At 53.8% G+C, this 18136-nt stretch overlaps 8 protein-coding genes and 1 non-coding gene across 9 annotated transcripts; 6 read left to right on the forward strand and 3 right to left on the reverse strand.

Annotated features, from left to right (window-relative positions):
* The first annotated feature begins 142 nt into the window (after positions 1 to 142).
* Positions 143 to 4087, forward strand: QC761_305430 (uncharacterized protein). Its single transcript, XM_062877689.1, has 6 exons — positions 143 to 387; positions 460 to 541; positions 615 to 1953; positions 2009 to 2219; positions 2270 to 3534; positions 3595 to 4087. The coding sequence occupies exons 1-6, from the start codon at positions 354 to 356 to the stop codon at positions 3781 to 3783; spliced, it is 3120 nt and encodes a 1039-aa protein (XP_062733487.1). The 5' UTR covers positions 143 to 353; the 3' UTR covers positions 3784 to 4087.
* Positions 3798 to 5029, reverse strand: PET8 (S-adenosylmethionine transporter). The gene is made up of 2 exons (XM_062877690.1): positions 4383 to 5029; positions 3798 to 4337 (listed from the first exon to the last, which is right to left on the reverse strand). Exons 1-2 carry the CDS (start codon positions 4981 to 4983, stop codon positions 4051 to 4053), a joined length of 888 nt encoding a protein of 295 aa, XP_062733488.1. The 5' UTR covers positions 4984 to 5029; the 3' UTR covers positions 3798 to 4050.
* Positions 5030 to 5308: 279 nt separating this feature from the next.
* QC761_305450 (uncharacterized protein) lies at positions 5309 to 7630 on the forward strand (the record flags this gene model as incomplete). Its single annotated transcript, XM_062877691.1, has 1 exon — positions 5309 to 7630. The coding sequence occupies one exon, from the start codon at positions 5309 to 5311 to the stop codon at positions 7628 to 7630; it is 2322 nt and encodes a 773-aa protein (XP_062733489.1).
* A 154-nt stretch (positions 7631 to 7784) lies between these two features.
* On the forward strand, positions 7785 to 9491 carry QC761_305460 (uncharacterized protein; the record flags this gene model as incomplete). The annotated part of the gene is made up of 2 exons (XM_062877692.1): positions 7785 to 8264; positions 8319 to 9491. The coding sequence occupies 2 exons, from the start codon at positions 7785 to 7787 to the stop codon at positions 9489 to 9491; spliced, it is 1653 nt and encodes a 550-aa protein (XP_062733490.1).
* An 11-nt stretch (positions 9492 to 9502) lies between these two features.
* Positions 9503 to 10995, reverse strand: BET4 (Rab geranylgeranyltransferase; the record flags this gene model as incomplete). The annotated part of the gene is made up of 3 exons (XM_062877693.1): positions 10939 to 10995; positions 9974 to 10865; positions 9503 to 9921 (listed from the first exon to the last, which is right to left on the reverse strand). Exons 1-3 carry the CDS (start codon positions 10945 to 10947, stop codon positions 9503 to 9505), a joined length of 1320 nt encoding a protein of 439 aa, XP_062733491.1. The 5' UTR covers positions 10948 to 10995.
* Positions 10996 to 11675: 680 nt separating this feature from the next.
* Positions 11676 to 14821, forward strand: QC761_305480 (uncharacterized protein; the record flags this gene model as incomplete). The annotated part of the gene is made up of 3 exons (XM_062877694.1): positions 11676 to 12429; positions 12485 to 12908; positions 12963 to 14821. 3 exons carry the CDS (start codon positions 11676 to 11678, stop codon positions 14380 to 14382), a joined length of 2598 nt encoding a protein of 865 aa, XP_062733492.1. The 3' UTR covers positions 14383 to 14821.
* Positions 14822 to 14848: 27 nt separating this feature from the next.
* QC761_0053490 lies at positions 14849 to 14941 on the forward strand. Its single transcript has one exon. It is a non-coding gene; the product is annotated as a tRNA-Ile (tRNA).
* A 254-nt stretch (positions 14942 to 15195) lies between these two features.
* On the reverse strand, positions 15196 to 16572 carry QC761_305490 (uncharacterized protein). Its single transcript, XM_062877695.1, has 2 exons — positions 16027 to 16572; positions 15196 to 15955 (listed from the first exon to the last, which is right to left on the reverse strand). Exons 1-2 carry the CDS (start codon positions 16431 to 16433, stop codon positions 15313 to 15315), a joined length of 1050 nt encoding a protein of 349 aa, XP_062733493.1. The 5' UTR covers positions 16434 to 16572; the 3' UTR covers positions 15196 to 15312.
* Positions 16531 to 18014, forward strand: QC761_305500 (uncharacterized protein). The gene is made up of 2 exons (XM_062877696.1): positions 16531 to 17800; positions 17855 to 18014. The coding sequence occupies exons 1-2, from the start codon at positions 16830 to 16832 to the stop codon at positions 17901 to 17903; spliced, it is 1020 nt and encodes a 339-aa protein (XP_062733494.1). The 5' UTR covers positions 16531 to 16829; the 3' UTR covers positions 17904 to 18014.
* The last annotated feature ends 122 nt before the right edge of the window (positions 18015 to 18136 follow it).

The following is an 18136-nucleotide window of genomic DNA, read 5'->3' on the forward strand; positions in this document are numbered from 1 at the left end:
TGGATATCTTGGCAGGCCCCATCACGTGGATCTGCCAGGTTCCGAAATTCCAGAACATGGGGCAGTTCCCACTGAAGCATCCTTGGCAGCAGCACCAGGAACGCGCTTAGCTCCCGCTGATCTGGGGGAGCTTTGGAGCTGTCCGCGCGCCCCGGAATACCACCCCGCAATTGCCTGTGAACACGAGCTCAACTTCAACATTCCTCCATTGTTTTTCTCTCACATGAGACTAGGTTTCAGATATACTTTGACTGCTACTAGTATCATTCTGGACGTTTCATCCATAAAGTATCATATCCACTGACATTACCGCGCAATCACATGGTTGGCACCCAGCGGGCTATCCATTCGCCATGTCCAAAAAGGCCCGCCAGAGAATCAGCTATGGTTTGTGCTACCAATGCGTTGTCCTGCAGCATCCCTACAGACACATCTCCATCTGACGCTTCCAATTGATAGTCCTCGAACACCCCAACTCCTCTCCTGGCGGCCATAGACTCGGCGTGAACGGCCTTGCCATCGACCAGACAAACAGCATCCTGTGAGAGCGTCGCTCCAGATATACCGAACCCACCCCCAGAAGTTCATTACTTACCGACATATGCTCCCCACAGATACTCCGGCGGCCGCGATGGTGTCCTCTGCGCCTGGGATCTCAACCGAGATCTCGTTGCCCCCCAGACCTCCCACTCCGCCATGATCGACGAGACGATGAGCGCCAGCACATCCAAACGGGCAACCACATTTCGAGCACAAACACAGGCGCATACCCACTGGGTCAACGACATTACGCTCGCCGAGAAGCATACAGCCGTTGTATCCGGCTCCTCGGATCTGTTTGTCAAGCTGTGGCGTCCACTAGCCGAAACACCGGCCGACCCGGTGACCATCGGCCAGCATGCCGATTATGTCAAATGCGTCGCGACACCAACAGCAGACACAAACTGGGTAGCCTCGGGCGGCCTCGACCGCAAGATCAACTTTTGGGACCTGGCAGGAGGCGGAAACATCCTCGAGATTGACGCCCGAGGTGAAGAGGTGGCTGAGAAGGGCAGCATCTATGCCATGGGGGTAACACACAACGTTGTCGCCAACGGCGGACCTGAGTCGACAGTACGGTTGTGGGATCCAAAAACTGGTAAACGTATCACCAAGTTTGTTGGTCATACGGATATGATCAGGTCGATTCTGATCAGTGAGAATGGGGACTTGATCATGTCTGCTAGTTCTGATCAGACGGTCAAGGTGTGGAGCGTCACGGCGGGAAGGTGTATGCATACACTTACCATGCATGACAGCAGTGTTTGGGCGCTGTTCTCGGATGACCCTTCGCTGCACACCTTTTACAGCGCTGACAGGTCGGGGTTGGTGGTCAAGACGGATGTCAGGGGTACGAATGGGGAGTTTGACAACGGGCTGTCGCTAGCTGTCGCTCAAGAAAACGATGGCGTCACGAGAGTAGTGGCCTGGGGAGACAGCATCTGGACATCAACCAGCAGGGCATCGATCAATAGATGGAAGAATGTGGACTCGAGTGATCATACGCAACTACCAGAGGCGTTCCGGGCACATCGGGCATCGTTGGCCACGATTAGGAGTCGGGACGGATCTTTGTCGTCGACTATGGTGCCGCCTGTGTCTGGAGCTGAATCCCCGTACAAGCCCCGGCATAAGCGGAACATTTCGGAGAAGTCCATTTTGAGAATCTCGAACACGGCTCCTCTTCCGTTTACGTTGGGTAGCGGTAACATGGATGAGAACTCGGTCAGTCCAGGCTCACAGGTTCCCGAGCCGGCGTTCAACATGGTGGAGCTCCCTGAGCCAATACAGCATGAACCAGAGGAGACCATAGCGGGCCAGTTTGGGCTGGTGAAGCACAGGTTGTTGAATGATCGGAGACGAGTGCTGACCCTGGATACTGCTGGTGAGGTCTTGTTGTGGGATTTGATTCAGGTATGCTCCTTCTCCCATTGTGTTTTGTATGTGCGACGATATTGACCCTTTGAAGTGCCGACCGATTCAAGAGTTTGGAAAGCATCACCTTGAGACCATCGTGCCACAGGTTAACACTAAGGAGGCCGTGGCGCCGTGGTGCTCGATTGACACCAGCTCGGGCAATCTTGCTGTTGTGTTGGAACCTTACAATTGCTTTGATGCAGAGATGTACGCTGATGAGTTGGGCTCTGTGGAAAATACGGAGTTTAGAGAAGACCAGAGGAGTAAGTCCTTCCAACCTGAGGAAGGTCGGATTGCAACTGACAAATTCTAGTCAACCTTGGGAAATGGGTCCTCAGATATCTCTTTGCCAACCTCATCGACGAAGAAATCCGCCGTGACGAGGCCTTCAGACACAAGCTCAACGAAGAGGTGCTCAAAAAGACGGCAGGCGGCGGTAGGATGCTGCCTCCACTGGCGATTAGTATTCCAGGACCAGCAGGATGGCAGTTTTCTGAACCCTCGTCGTCAGCTACACCGAAGGCTACTGGCATGAACTACCCACCCATGACTCCTGGGATGGCCATCGGCCTTGCTACCCCCGGTTCACCAATGGCTCCTTTCATAGATGGAGGCTTCACCACACCACTCAGCCCACTTGAGAAGAGAACTTCCCAAGTCAGCAGACCCTCACAAGAACGCGAAGACTATTTCGCCGATGCGATACAAACGCCGGGATTAGATCAGAGCAACAGACTAGCCCAAACTCCCGCGACCGAGGTGCCCCCTACCCCCGGCCCTGAGCAACCAGCCAAGACACCAAGTGCTACTGAAACCAATGGCAAAGAAAAGGAGAAGGATGCCAAAGACAAGGAAAAGGACGGTGGGAAGACTCCCAGCACGCCGTTTGGTGGAATGAAGAAGTTCCGAATGGGCGGGTTCAGCATGAAGCTGGGTCGCTCGGCATCTACACCCCAAGCAGAGAAACCTGCCGCCTTGGACGAGAAGGCCGAGGAGTCAGGGTCGAATGGCAGCCAACACGAAAGGGAATTTGATGACAACCTTGGGGGCGTCGTTCAGAAGATTAAAGCGGAATACGAAGAAGAGCTTGTTGACAACCCAGGCCGGATTGTCGAAACGAAAATCACGCCATCTTTACCGAATGATACTCCGGTTCTTAAACTCCCACCTGGGACAAAAGTCATTATACAGGAAGAAACTTCTGGCGGCTCGGCGGAAGTTTATCGTGGGACGGTGGGAAGTGTGGGTACTGACGCGGATGAGATTGAACAGAAAGGACCGAAGTGGCTCGGTGAGTGTTTGCTGCAGAATGTTCTCCCGGTCAAGGACGCGGTGAAGGTCAGCTTTGTGCTGTTTCCGTACAAGGGGGAGCTGCCTGAGCTGGTGGCGGCGCCGGATGGGAATAATAGGCTCAATGCGAATAGGATGCTGAGGGTGAAGAAGATTTTGGGGTATGTGGCTGAGAGGATTGATCGGGAGTGGAAGGAGGAGGTGGAGAGGGTGGAACGTGAGGGGGGGGAGGTTGGGGAGGGGGTGATGAGGCCGGAGGAGTATTTGGAGTTGTGGTGTAACGAACAGGTGAGTACTGCTAGGGGGTGGGAAAGGGAAGGTGGGGGTGGTGCTGATAAGACAAAACAGATGCTACCGAATAAGATGACACTTGCGACGCTGAGGACGCATGTTTGGAGGGGGGGGAATGATATTGTTCTTCATTATAGGGCGAATGGGAGGAAGGAGATTAAGTTGACGGAGCAGGTGGCGGAGATGGTGAAGGAGGAGGAGCAGGCGGGGAAGAAGAATGAGGAGGTTGGGACGCCTGGTGTTTAATGGTGTTTGATGGTGTGGGGGTGTTTATGCGAGTTGAAGGAAGGTAGGGTTTGTATATGGCTGGTTGGGTGGGTTGGCTTTTGCAGGGCCGGCGAATGGTAATTATTGGTGTTTTTTTTTTAGCGTAGTAAATGTACATATTATATACAGGCGCTCAGTTTGATCGCACAACACAACTAGGGGTATCAAGATCTATGTGCATGGTGTTGTTTCATCTATCATGTTCCCGTCCCTCCCTTATTTTTACTGTCCTTATTTTTCCCACCTTTATAAGACACTCTCTTTCCCCCTCTTCTTCTCTCCCCCTACAGAAAGCGTATTCACCGCCCACTGGTAACTCCCCAAGAATATCGCGCCCCCTATGCTGATCCACATCACCCTCGGGCCTATCCCTGCAAAGAAGGGACGTATCCCGTTTTCTCTCAGGATATCGGTCATGACTTTGAACATGCTTTGTTTTTCAGTCGAGAGCATGACTCTCGTCTTGAGGACATCAAGCGGTGTTGTCACCGCGGCGGCGAACCCGCCAGCCACCGAACCGTAGAGCGCCGACTCTGGGGCGGAAACTTCAGTAGATGTAGAGGTAGAGGAACTATCACCAAAGAGTCCCCTCCCGGTGCGTTGTTTCCTCGCGCGGCCCCACGACTTGAGACCTTCCCATAGCGGGAATTGGAGCACGGTAAAAGGGACCTCGCGGATGATTGTTATTGTCCAGCCTCTGTAGAGCTCCTTCCACACACCGGGAAGACCGATGGTGCTGTATTGTGCAATGATGTGCCGGAAGGCTTGGGCGGAAGACCCGTTGTGGTGGCCGGCCTGGGCGCGTTGTTTTACTACTTCGGTGGGGACGCGGACGGCGCAGGCGGCGATTTCGCCGAGGGAGGCGGAGAGCATGTGGTGGTAGGCTGGGGTGGTTGTTTGGTTTGGAGAGGTGGGCAAGGGGGGGAAGTTGTGGGAGAGGAAGGATTTGGTGTGCTCGTAGGTGGAGAAAAAGAAGGCTGCTCCGGGGGCGGAGCCGACGAGGCAGGAGCCGATGCCGCGGTAGATGCCGCGGAAGCCGCCTGAGGAAAAGAAGCCGGTGGGGGATTGGAGGCGGGTTTTGAGGGTGTCGAGGGGGAAGAGGAGGAGGTCGACTGTTGTGCCGGCTAGGGCGCCCGAGAGGAGGGCGGTGTTGAAGGGGGGTGGGGGGGGTTCTGACATTGTGTCGGTTGGGACAGAGCGGCCGGTTGAGAGGTCCGGAGTGGTGAGGATGTGGCCAGGCGCAGAGCTGGTTGTCGCCGGCGTCGCTGTCGCAATCGCAAAGGGTTGAGATGAAAATTCCCGAGCTCCGGTCCGGGCCCGGCAGGCAAATGCGTCATGCTGGTGGGCCCGATGCGGGCTTGGCGTGCCAAGAGGTAGGGGTTGAGGCGATCACTTGTGAATACAGAAGCTCGGACCCCTCACGACTTTGATGGTGATTTATTTGTTCTCTCTTTTTATTTGTGACAGAGATTTATTACTCGGTATCTGGCTCACCTGCGATGGAATGGGAACGCTACCGCCTGTTGTGCACAGCACAGCGAGGGCCATCGCACCCCGCGAGTTCCTAGACGCCCTCCACGCAACATGCAACCCCAGGTTCCCCTACGACCGTGGGCGCTCCCACAAGCCCATCGCCCTCGCCATCAGCGGCGGTGTCGACTCCATGGCCCTGGCCTACCTCTCTACCAAGATCAGGACGACCGATCATTGGTTCAAGGTGGCTGACCACCCCGTCAGCAACCCTGTCGCTTTTGTTGTCAACCATGATCTGCGGAAGGGCATGGTTGAGGAAGTCGACCAGGTTATCAAGGCCCTGAGAGGGCTCAAGATCTTTGCCTATGTTGCCAAAATCGACTGGGCCCAGGTATTGGGCAAGGGTGTGGAACCCAACACGGTGCCCAACATTGAGACTCTTGCACGTCAGCAGCGCTATCGGAAATTGGGCACCTTTGCCAGGAACTGTAAGACCATGTCTTTGCTCACGGCCCATCACGAAGATGACCAGTATGAGACCATTCTCATGAGGCTGCTTTCCGGCCATGGATATCGCGGCTTGAGAGGGATGCGCCCGGCAACAGACATCCCCGAGTGTTACGATATGCATGGCATCTACCAGAGCGGCTTTATCGATGACCAGAGGAGTAAGCACCCTGTGTGGAATATTTACCCAAACAGGGCCGAAAGGACCAAGATATTGCGAGCCTTACGTGATGATTTCCACTTCGACTTGGCCACGTTTGCTGAGAAGGCGGAACCCATGATGTGGAGGACAGATCTCAAGGACGCTTTTTCTGCCGACCAGGACTATGACGAGTGGATCGCCAGGAGCAACAAGCCTGCCCCTCCGCTGCCGACGATGGACTTTGAGGATGGGGGAGTCATGGTATATCGGCCGCTGCTACACTTTTCCAAGGATCGCTTGATTGCCACCTGCTTGGAGAATAACGTTCCGTGGTTTGAGGATCACACCAACAAGGACCCAACGCTGACCATGAGGAATGCCGTGAGGCAGATGTGGAAGAATCACCGCTTGCCAGAGGCGCTTCAGAAGCCGGCGATATTGCGATTGGCAGAACGGTGCAGGAAGAGAGTGGCTTTTGAGGAAGCTGAAGCAGATCGCCTGCTGCAGAGTGCTCTGGTCCCTCATTTTGAGCCCAGTACTGGCACGTTGGTGGTACAACTGCCGAAATTCCGACTCCCACGAGTGTCAAGATTATCGTCAAAGTCACCCGAGGGTCGCCGGAAGCGGCTTGATCACTATCGCTACATCGCCGCTCTCCTGCTTCGAAAGCTGATTTCCATGGTCACACCAGAAAGAGAGCTCAACCAAGCTGGCCAGCTCGATCATCTCGCATCTATGCTGTTCCCCTCCCTGGCACAAGATGGCTTCGAGCCACCACCTCCCAAGCCGTACGTTATCTGCGGCGTACATTTTGTACCCATGATGGGCCCCAACAGTCAACCCTTCCGCTGGCTCCTGACCCGCGCGCCCTACGCTTCGAATGTCCCACGGCCTCGTACCGGTTTTTGGGCGCCCAGCATCAGAGGAAGATGGGGCAAAAAACCGCACCAGTGGAAGACAACCGGATGGTCAGGCTTCAAGCTGTATGACGGCCGGTACTGGATCCGACTGCTCAGCAGGCTGCCAGGTAATCTTCATGTCATGCCATTTGAGGCGGAGCATCAGAAGCCGTTCAAAGAAGCGCTTGATGAGCAAAGCAAGAATGACCTCGCGGCTATGCTCAAGCGGTATGCGCCTGGCAAGATACGGTACACTCTCCCTGGAATATACTCCAGGATTGATGTTACGGGAGTAATACAACGCGATGAATACTGGCCGGATATTGAGGAACTGGACAAGTATGGGGCCTTCCGTAAGCGTAACGCTGATGGCCAGTGGGAAATCCGAGAGGAGGCTGTAGAGAACGAAGAGAGCAAGGATGCTGAAAAGAAAAGCTCGGACACGGTGGAACAGGAGCTGCTACACTCGTCAGCCAGTAAACGAGCCAGGCTGTTGCAGGCCAAGGCCTGGGAGGATGACATTACGGAAAGAAGGACAGATAATCCGCCCCAGCTGTTGGCGCTACCAACGCTGGGAATTCATATACCGGGCTTGGAAGACTGGCTGAGGTGGGAGATTCGGTACAGGAAGCTTGATCCAGATATGCTGCTCACGGTGAAGCGGAGGAAGTTCATGCCAAAACGGAGGAAAGTCAGGAGTCAGATTCGAATGTCGTATCGGCATATGTTGCTGTCGGGGTTGATCAAGCCGAGGTACAGTAGACCAGTACGGCGCCGAGAGGTGCTGAAGTCAAAGTCGAAATAGAAGTAGTGACAAGTTCAGCCAGTCGGCAGCCTTGCCGCCCCACGTGTTAGTGTCCGGTGCGGTTATGCACGGTGATCGTTGATCAACGGTGCCCCTCCCTGCCATCCAACTTCGTCGTCAGCGTCACTGTCAACTTTGCAGATGCAACACTTTGATGGATGTGACCCAGCATCAACCGGGCCGACGGCGCCATGTTTTCTATGGTTTCTGGGGTTTCTCAACACTATTTCTGGTTCTTGGACTGTCTACGGTTCTCATCATTGGGCTGCTAGTTCAACTGCTCAACCAAGATCTGATAAGCACAACCGGTATGATGCACAACACGCTGTCCAGCGTGGCCAGTCTCACAGCTATATTACTTGCCAGCCTGGGCCTTTCTCATGCCTCAAACGCACCAGAGTCGCTCGAAAGTGAAGACTTTAAGACCGACCTGTCTTGGTATCCCCCAAAACCATCTTCGATAACCAACCTCACCACCGTCTTCAACAGCACCGGCGTCTGGGGATTCATCTTCAACACCTCCCACACCTCAGACTCCCAGTATGGCACCTACAACTGGTGCAACATGCCTCATATCCGGGCAAAGGAATATCCCAGGCCACCCTCAGAATATGAACTCCTCTACGTCGAAATAGTCAGTGACTCTCCCCCTCTTTTTGCCTGTCACCTCAGTTCTAACAGCCCCCAGATCCACCGCCACCACCTCCGCACCCCCTACTCATCCAATTCCTTCCCTGTTGAACCTCACCCCTGGAACTGCAATAACATCGCCATCTACTCTTACTCCTCCCCTCTCACCCCTGGATCACCCCCCTCCATCCCAGGATACCACTCCCCTTTCACCTCCCCCCTCAACCCCTTCCACCCATCTCCCCTCGGTCTCCAAGGCACCTGCAACTTTCCCCAAATCACCACCCAAGGCCTCTCCGACTCTTACCAGCATGGCCTCGACCTGCTATCAGTCTACTCCCCCCTCATCTCCCCAACCTCAGCCGAGTTCCGCATAACCAACAACCCCATCACCTCCCAAGTCGCCGGCGCACTGATATCCGCCCTCCTACCACCCAAAACCACCACCACCACCCCCCTCCTCATCCAAAACAAAGAAATCGACTCCCTCGAGCCCAAATACCCCTGCCCCCTCTCCCACCACCTCTTTTCCCAAATCCAATCCACTCCCCAATGGAAATCCCACCTGCAGCTATCAAAAGAGATCCTCACCCAACTAGACATCATAAGCGGCGTCCCCCCCTCTGATACCAGTTTCCACATCAGTTTCGACCACTACTTTGACAACCTCTCCTCCAAACAATGCCACTCTCGTCCCCTCCCTTGCTCAGTCCACTCCCCCCACAACCACAAATGCATCCCCCAACACCTAGCCGACACCGTCTACCGCCTAGGCCAGTGGGAGTACCACCACACCTACCGCTCCTCCAAACAATCCCTCCAAGCCTCAGTCGCAAGCTACGGGGTGTGGATCGCCGAACTATTGTCACATATCTCATCCGTGACGAAAGAAGAGACAAAAGTGAGATATCGACACAACATTGCCCACGACGGGTCAATTTCCCGACTGTTGGGCGTGCTGCAAGTAGACGATATGCACTGGCCCGGGATGGGCTCCGAGATCGTCTTTGAGGTTTATAAGCAGCAGCCAAAACATTTCGTCAGGGTGTTGTACGGTGGGCAGGTGCTAAAGTCCAGTTCACCCATGCTAAAGGGAAACACCAAAGGGATGATACCACTCCAACAAATCATGGGGTATCTAGGTGGCCTCATTGGATTACGAGAAAAAGACGGGAAAATGATGCACGATATCAAGGAGATGTGCAACACCCCTATTACCTACAATAAGTGACATTAGAATTATTATATACTCATAACCACCCCCCCCCCGCCAGGAAGCAACTCAGTCAAACCATAATCCCTCTCCAAATCGACCCACCTCCCCATCCTCATCGGATCCAACTCCTTCAACTTCTTCACCCAAGATATCAGATCCTGCCTCTCATGCTCAAGAGGTTTCCTCTTCTCCAGCTGACACAACCCAAGCGTGTATTCCAACAACGCCTCATGGATCAGCTTCACATCCTCATAATCCTCTAGCAGATCCTTGATTTCCGTGATTTCTCTCAAGAGGTAGTCCACCCTCTGATCTACCGTCAAGGTCGGGACAATGGTGGGACGCCTAACTGGACTGACGAGGTTGTCGACAAGGAACTGGTGATAATACCACAGTGACTGATCGTCGGGGCCGACATTGAGCGCTTCTCGGATTTGGGTCAATTCTGCTCGTCATGTCAGCAACTATCCATCAGTTTCAGACAACAAATAGCATACCGGCATCCAAAAAAGCCCTCCTCTCATCCTCCCCCGCCCCCCTCTCATCCAACAACCTCGGAATCAGCGTGCTCCTGCTATGCCAAGCCGAGAAATTACTCAAATCAGCCCGGATCATCCGGTCAGTATACGCAAACTCGCTCTCCACCAACGAATCCCCGCCCAGCTCCCTGCTCTCCAGCTGGCTGACAACATGCCGCCTGTACCCCCACGCATGGAAATTCCTGCGGTCCATCGACAGCATCTTGCTCGCGAGTCCCAACTCGTTCTGCCAAATCTTCTTCGCCTTCTCCACCGGCAGAAGCAGGATAGACTGATCCAATGTCCAAAGCCGATACGACCAAATCCAGTAGCATTTCGGGCTCTTGAGCAAAAGCCCAAAAGTAAAAGACAGCTCCGAGGTGATAATATCAAGATCCTTCTTATGGGCCTCCCCGTCTTCTCGCTCCGTTGGTTCTTGCGCGACAGCGGTATCATCAGACCCCTGGTCAGCTATTGTACCACTCCTCCCAATCCTCCGGCAAGCTTGGCTGTGCGGGGTCCTTGTCGAATAAGAGCACGATGACTCGTCGGAACACGTTGTTGTAGTGTCTGACCGAGAAGAACTCGAGCACGCCCTCGAGCATGAGCACCCATCCGACCGTCTTGAGAATAAGCCAGAAGTTAGCGTACGCCTGCGGACGTTCCATACTGTGTAGTATTCCGGGTTGAGCTTGAGGAGGGTGGTGGTGAGGTCAAAGGTTTCGCGGCGGGAGTAATCAGAGGAGGAGACGAGCTGGCGGAGGTGGGATTCGAGGTCGCGGTACTTTTGGATGCGTTCGAGGTCTTGCTGCTTTTGGGCAGGGGTGCGAGTGCGGGTGGTGCGGGCTATGCCGTGCTGGGAGCCGCCTTGCTTTTTGTTTAGGGCTTGTTTAGTTAATTTGTCTGCTGCTGGGAAAGATGAGGGGTTTGGTGAAAGAACTTACATCGGCCATGGTATGTGTAGTTGTAGCGATGGTGTGTCGCGTGGAGGATTCGGGTGCGGGATCGAAATGACGTCGGGTGTGAGGTCAGGAAGGCTACAGCAGCACAGTGTGTGCATTCGTCAGCTGTTGCGGGGCTTTATCGATAAGAGATAGGGGGCTTAGCGAATCGGGGCAGCCCCCTGAAGCCCCTGAATAGCTCCTGCCTTCCATTCAACACCTTCCATGATAGAGAGGATATGGCGGGGAAAGTGCTCAAATGCGTCGAGCACTTTCCCTCAGTAACCATAATGTGTCGTCATGAGGGTCAGGACCGAAAAGAGATGGGCAGGTGCTATCTTCCCAGTCCCACACGGGCAACAGGACTCCGATCGTCTGGATGACTTTCGTCTGCTCGGCCTCTGCATCTTCTCTCTTGATTCCTAAAACCATCATTCCCGAATATTGCTACGCGACTACAGCATCGGCATCAGGGTACTATTATCCCGTCGGGTGTTTCACGTATGGACTTGTCACCCATCACTGGCCGAACAGGTTTCTGATCATCCAGGCCCGCATCAAACATCGCCGTCTCGATCCATCGACGGCTTCAACTACACCAATTCTTGCTGGCCCTTACACTCGCTAGGTCTTTGAAAAATATCATTTTGTGAATCTCATTAGCATTCGCATCTTCTCCCATCGCTTCTCTCTTCCATACTCTTCTCATCTTTCAGTCTTGGTGGTGCCGCAGCTTCGCTATGGGCGCCATACGCAACACCAACCGTGGCTACGCTACAAGGCAAAGCAAAACCATGAACCACGTGGTTCCATACAACCAAGGGTCACGTCGTAAACGGTCCGCCAGCTCTCCTTCCAACACGCGAGACTCGGGATACGGTTCGTTGGAATCATGCCGGGAGAGTCACGAATCCCCAGAAGAATCTGATGAGTCTGCAAGTCCCATTGAGCTTCGCGAGCTGCCCTCCAACATCAAGAAAACAGGGCGTCCCTTTGCCAACCTGTGCATGAACTATGATGGAAATTCTTCCGAAGACGATGATCAACCCAAGGACGACGGTGAACAAACTCCAATAAACGGAAACTCGCCGGAGACTATCACACGTCCACCCACAAGACTACACAGAAACACAGTCGCTCTGACCGTCAACTACCCTCGCCCACGACCTGCACTTTCTACATCGCTTTCGTTTGACGCCAGCCCGGCCCTTCCGCGAAGAACTACCAACGGCTCTCCTGGAGCCAGCTTTTCCTGGTCCCGATTACCAGACCGTTTCATTCCTGCCAGACCCAGAGAGAGAGAAACTCAGACGGAGAGGTACAGGACTAGGAAGCCAGCGAACCAACTGACCCGAGCCGAGAAGCTTCTGCGGCACAAGGGAGCCGCCGAAGACGCCTTTTGCTCCCCTCGTCGCGTTCCTAGTGCTCCCATATTTGGCGACCTTCGGGACCGGGGAGAGCCTGTTCATCATGATGGCATTAGATATGTCCCAAGTAAGCCTCTAGCCCCATCAAGGCAACAAATACAGAGACTGACACAACATCCTAGCTCCCACTGTTCTCGGACCTAGGGATCTGAATGGCACCCACAACGGCGACAGACAGATCAGCTACGGCGCAGTATGGGGTGTTGGGGGTCTTGGTCCTGGAAACACCGCTGTTAACAATGGTCGAGGTCAGCTGGTCACGAGTAGTACAAACGCCAGGCATTTTCAGTCCAACTTTCCCACACTGCAACCAAGACCCGACGAGCAACGGGAGAGATACGGTGCGCGCCTTGCGGTGGCTCTCGGCCTGGATAGAGCCGAGAAGGTACTTAGGGTCAGTCTCCCTCGACAGGTCGACGCCAACAACCTCAGCTCCCACGGCCTCACCAAATGGAACGGCGTTCAATGGGTCAAGGATCACCCAACAACAGCCGCGGCATCTGGCAAGCCATCTAAGAAGCGCAAGCTACCATTTGCACCGTTCAAGTCAGTTGATGCCCGTGGCCAGTGGTTGAAAGACAGCTAGCTGACTGTAAACAGAGTCCTCGATGCTCCCAGCCTACGAGACGACTTTTATTGCTCTGTCCTGGCTTTTTCATACATCAACAGCACCCTTGCTATCGGGCTGGGTGACATGGTGTACGGCTGGTCTGAGCACGGCGGTGTACAGCTGTTGAACGGCAGTGCGCGACCCTCGCAGTACGAATACCTCGACGGACCCAGTCATATCACGAGTGTCGCCTTCTCGAGCACCGAAGGGGAAGCAGCTATCTTGGCTGTTGGAAGGTCGAGTGGCATGTTGTCACTTATGTCTTTGAAAGATAAGCCGGACCGTGGCGAAAGACATGGGGCAGGCCGAAGACCTCGATTCGAACTGTCGATGGAGTCGCCCGTCTCTTGTCTCAGCTGGAGGCCTTGCCTCAACAAAGAAAGGGCCGACAAGTGTATGCCTCCCGAGGACCGGGAATCATTCGCGTACCGGGCTTCTTGGACCCATGAGGACTTGCTTGTCGGGACTGACGAAGGTCGCGTGCTCCTGTATGCGGTCGATTGGCCAAGTCCGGAGGAGAAGGAGTTGTGGGGCTTGGATGGCAGAGTAACTCTCTTGCTGAACATCCAGGTCCATTCCCAACAGATCTGCGGACTGGCTTGGTGCCCCAAAGGGAATTACTTTGCTACAGGGGCCAACGACAACCTGTGCTGTCTTTTTGACTACGAGGAACTATGCGACAATATGAACAACGCTGCTGATGAGTCTGGCTTGCACAATGACTCTACAGTCGAGACTGTCGAGACCGACATTCCTCAACAGGAGCCTCCGAGTGACGACACTACAGGGTCAAGACAGATGCCTGAAAGCCAAATCCGATACATCAAGTCGGACGGAGTGAAGCACAAGTGGAGGCATGGGGCTGCGGTCAAAGCCATTGCTTTTTGCCCCTGGCAGGATGGACTTGTTGCAACAGGCGGAGGATCCAACGACAAGTGTATACACTTTTTTCACACCAAATCAGGCTCAGCACTGGCAACCATCTCTGTATCGGCTCAGGTCACCAGCTTGATCTGGTCCACCACTCGAAGGGAAATCGCAGCCACGTTTGGGTACGCGTCGCCCGAGCACCCGGTCCGTATCGCCGTCTTTTCGTGGCCGGACTGTCGTCAGGTCGCGGCCGTGCCATGGCCCAGTGAGCATCGTGCGCTGTATGCTATTCCCTATCCTAGTGGTCCTGAGGAGGAGAAGCGGACTGAGAAGGGCTACTTGGATGAGCTGAACCCCAAGAGGCGCTACAAGATGGAAGGCTGCATTATGGTCGCGGCAAGCGATAATAGCGTCCGGTTTCACGAAGTGTGGGGGCGAGACGACAAAGTGGCCACTATGGGCGGCGTCGGCATGCTGGGGGGCAGCGACATCTTGGAGGGTCTCGAGGGGATTGACAAGGAGGGGGATGTTATTCGTTGATTGCTCGGGGTTGAATGTCATTGCTCAGGAGAGTATTTGGACACCAAACACACAAGACCCTGCTGTACAAGGGGGTGACTTTTGCTGTGGTCGAAAATCCACATTGCCACACAACCGGAAGGAGAAGGAGGAACAAAACACAAAAGATGGACGAGAAATTGAAGAGATGAGGATGGATGCAGATAGTCAGTCCCGATAAAGAATGCACATAAACAACAAGCTTTTGACTTTGCAACATTCTTTTGTTCTCTCCCCCTCTCTCTCTTTGGGGGGATTTTTTTTGGGCCCTGTTGATGTTGATGAGGTGAGGAGGATCAGCCGTGTAGATAATTTTGTTTGTTGATAGCGAGCAGAAACAAGAAATTGGTAGCGTCAAAATTAAAGATGGAGTCGAACTTGTGATGAAGAGAGAGATGATAGCAAAACATCAAAAAGTTATAATATGAGAAGGCTAAAAGATATGCACTGCCCAATAACAGGATTGAACTGTTGACCTTCGCATTACCATGCACTGTTTCCAGTATTAGTACGACGCTCTAACCAGCTGAGCTAATCGGGCTTTTCGTTGTTAAAGTTGGTGGTGAAGGGAGGGTTTATGTATCATCGCGAGTCAGTTTTGTGTATGTGGAGGAGGTGATGGGGCTGATATGGATGCCCAGAGGGTGGAGATGGTGGACGAGCATGTGAGAAGCTTCAAGTCTGATAAGATAGTGTATAGCAAGATGGATATATTGCAAAAAACAAAATGACAAAAAAGAGCAAAACACGAAACTTTGTATAGTACCGGCTTGCAGCTGTAAAAAAAAAAAAAAAAAAAGAACAAAAAAAAGGATGTATTCCTCCCACACAACCCCAGCTGCTGCAGTGCGTGACTTCCATAACTCCAAAAACTCCATGTTAAACGCCTTCAAAACGATGAGCCCTGTCACATCACTTCAAAATAACAATCAACAACACCAAAACAATAATCAACACCACAATAGCAGTCATCTGCCTCCCCTCCCCACTCTCCGCCGCCCCCCTCGCCACCCGCCCCAACTGTCTCCTCGCCCTGTTGAGCGTGCTCGCATGACTATCCGCCACCCTCTCGCTCTCATCCAGCATCAAGACCTGCGAGTCCAGCTCATCCCCAATCTGCATCGACAGCTCCCTCTGCCGGCTGATGCTCAGCCCCAGCGCGTCTAGCTGCGCATCTTGCTCTTCCAGAATCCGTCGGTGGTAGGCGTGGATTTGGGTGTTTGACAGCCCCTCGGCTTCGTTGCGGTACCCCGCCGAGTCGTCGTCTACCTCGTCGCGATATGGCTGTTGAGAAGAAAAAAGGGAGGAGCGTTGCGCTTCGAGGTCAGTGTCGTTGTTGTCGTCTGTGAAACGGACGTTCTTTTTCTGACTGGTGGTGGTGGTGGGGGGAGCGGGGGCGGATTGGGCGTGGGCAAAGTCTTCGGCTAGGGAGGGGTCGTTGGGGTGGGTTAGGGTCGAGGTTGTGGCTGCGGTGGGGAAGCCGTGAAATTGGGTGGTGAGGTCTTTTTGTTGTTTGTTGAGGGAGGTGAGGGTTGTGAGGAGGGCGGTCGATTTACTGGTTGGGATGGTTAGGATAGGTATAGATAGAGGAGGGGGGAGGGCAGGGGGGGGAACGGGAGGGCGTACGCTTCCTCGCCTGCTTCTTGGAGCCTTTGTTGTTCTTTTTCTAGGGCTTCGATCCCGTCGCGGAGTTGGTCCAGAGAACGAGAGATGTGGCCATCTTGGGTGTCGTTTGGGAGGTTGAGGTTCTTTGCGCGCTGGCGCTCGAGGAGGGAGAGCTTGATGTGGTCGGCGAGGAGGAGGAGGGCGTTGGGGTTGGACATGATGGTGATGATGATCCTGCGCCTGCGCCGAGTACCAGACTGAAAAAGCAAAAGCGAGGAAAACAAAAAGTAAATAGAGAAAAAAGGCACCAATAGTTGGTGGTGCGCAAGCCAGTCTTGGTGTGGTGTTGTTGCGGCTGTTTCAGTTGGCCAGTGACAGGGACAGGTTGTTGTCGGTTGAACCGCATGGTTCTGGGCCGCTTGGCGCATTACGCAGGACCGCCCCACTGTTCTTCAAGGTTGAGCTACTGTACATACAAATGTCTACCAGGCAGCATCCCGAGGTCATCTCGATTTGGGGAGTGTATTTTCCTCTTTGCACTCATAATATATGAAAATTGAATTCTTCTTGACGGTCATTGAAAGACTTCACATTCGAAACGACAGCCTGCTTGTCTGCTGTATCGTATGTAGCCAACTGGCGGCACCTGGCCTGGTGTATGGCCCGTGCGCCACCCGAGTGTGAGTGGGACAAAATCTCCAAACCGCCAGGTTCTGGGCTGTCAACTGTCCTTCCTACAAAATAATCGCTACAAAATAACATACGCATTGCCGTCGCAACGACACTCTTTCTTGTAGCGCTTGCCTGTATAAGTCACCATTACGATGGATCACGACGGCCAATTGATGGCTGTCAATCCCGACACACCATTACAACAGGAGACACCAACGCCACAACCTGATCAGAACCAAGATGGAGCAGACGCAACCGCCAAAACCACCACCACCACCCCTAACCCCGATGTCTCAACACCAGAGCTCCCAGCCGCCTTTCCCAAGCGGCGTCGTGGCCGTCCTCCTGGACGTCCCAACATGTCCACCAAGGAGGAAGAGTTCAAAGACCACCCGTTAGTCAAGAACTGGAATGTGGCATGTGCAAACCCCAAAAACCCCATTCTTACCGTGGCCGTTGCTATCCGCGACGCCTTGTCAGACACCGCTCTCAAACATGAGAATCAGAGGAAGATCTTCCGCTTGCCTAGCCATGAGTATATACACTTTGTTCAGGGGTGGATTACCGCTCGTCATATCGCTGCTCAACGGCCCAGTTATGTCAACGGTCTACTCATTCACTCTCGCGGTCAGGACGCGCCGGTATCGTGTACCACGTGTGCTGAGCGTCGCTCTAAACACTCGTTGGGTCCGTTTTTGGAGTGTCGGGTGCTACCAGAGTTTTTCCATGGCAGTTGTTCCAACTGCAAGTGGTTCGACAACACGTCCAACTGTTCACTGTACAAGGGTCCAAAGCCAAACAGAAAGAGGAAGGCAAAGGAGGATCAAGCTGCTCTGGATGCACCTGAGGACGGAGAAGCAGGGCCCAGTGATGCGAATCAGATGGTTGTCACTCAACAGCATCAGCAACCGGCGGCAGCAGGACAGACCGGTGACCCCATACACCCTCAGCTTATGGGCACTGGGCCGAATATGCACACCGGTTATCCGGTTCACGGGCTTCAGACGGGTCAGCATATGACTGATGCTCAGTTTGCACTGTCAGAGGGGGGGCAAGGGTCTCCGGGAAGTGGGGACGGTGAAAGAGAGGGTGAGGGAAGTGGTAGTGGAGAAGGGGATTCAGAGTGAGTGCGCCTAAACCTTTATGGTATCAGTTGCTGACTGTGCTTCCTCGGCAGTGATGTTGATATGCAGGTATCTCGTAACTTGGGGGCATTTGTTCAGTAGGACTGGGCATGGATGATGGGTTGTGGTGATTTCTAGCTTCATGCATCGCGTACCTGTAGCTTTGGACTCTAGAGCATGTAATAACAGTGAGTAGGTGATAGTCAAGTGTTTGGAACAACAAATACTATAGTCCAATGGTGTGCTTACCCAGCGGCGCAGCCTTTATCTATTGCGATCAAGACCTCTAGCTCCCTGATTGAGCGGTTTGTGTTTTAGCTGCTATCAGCCTCACT

This window comes from Podospora bellae-mahoneyi, chromosome 3, assembly GCF_035222275.1.
Source record: "Podospora bellae-mahoneyi strain CBS 112042 chromosome 3, whole genome shotgun sequence".
Taxonomy (NCBI): Eukaryota; Fungi; Ascomycota; class Sordariomycetes; order Sordariales; family Podosporaceae; genus Podospora; species Podospora bellae-mahoneyi.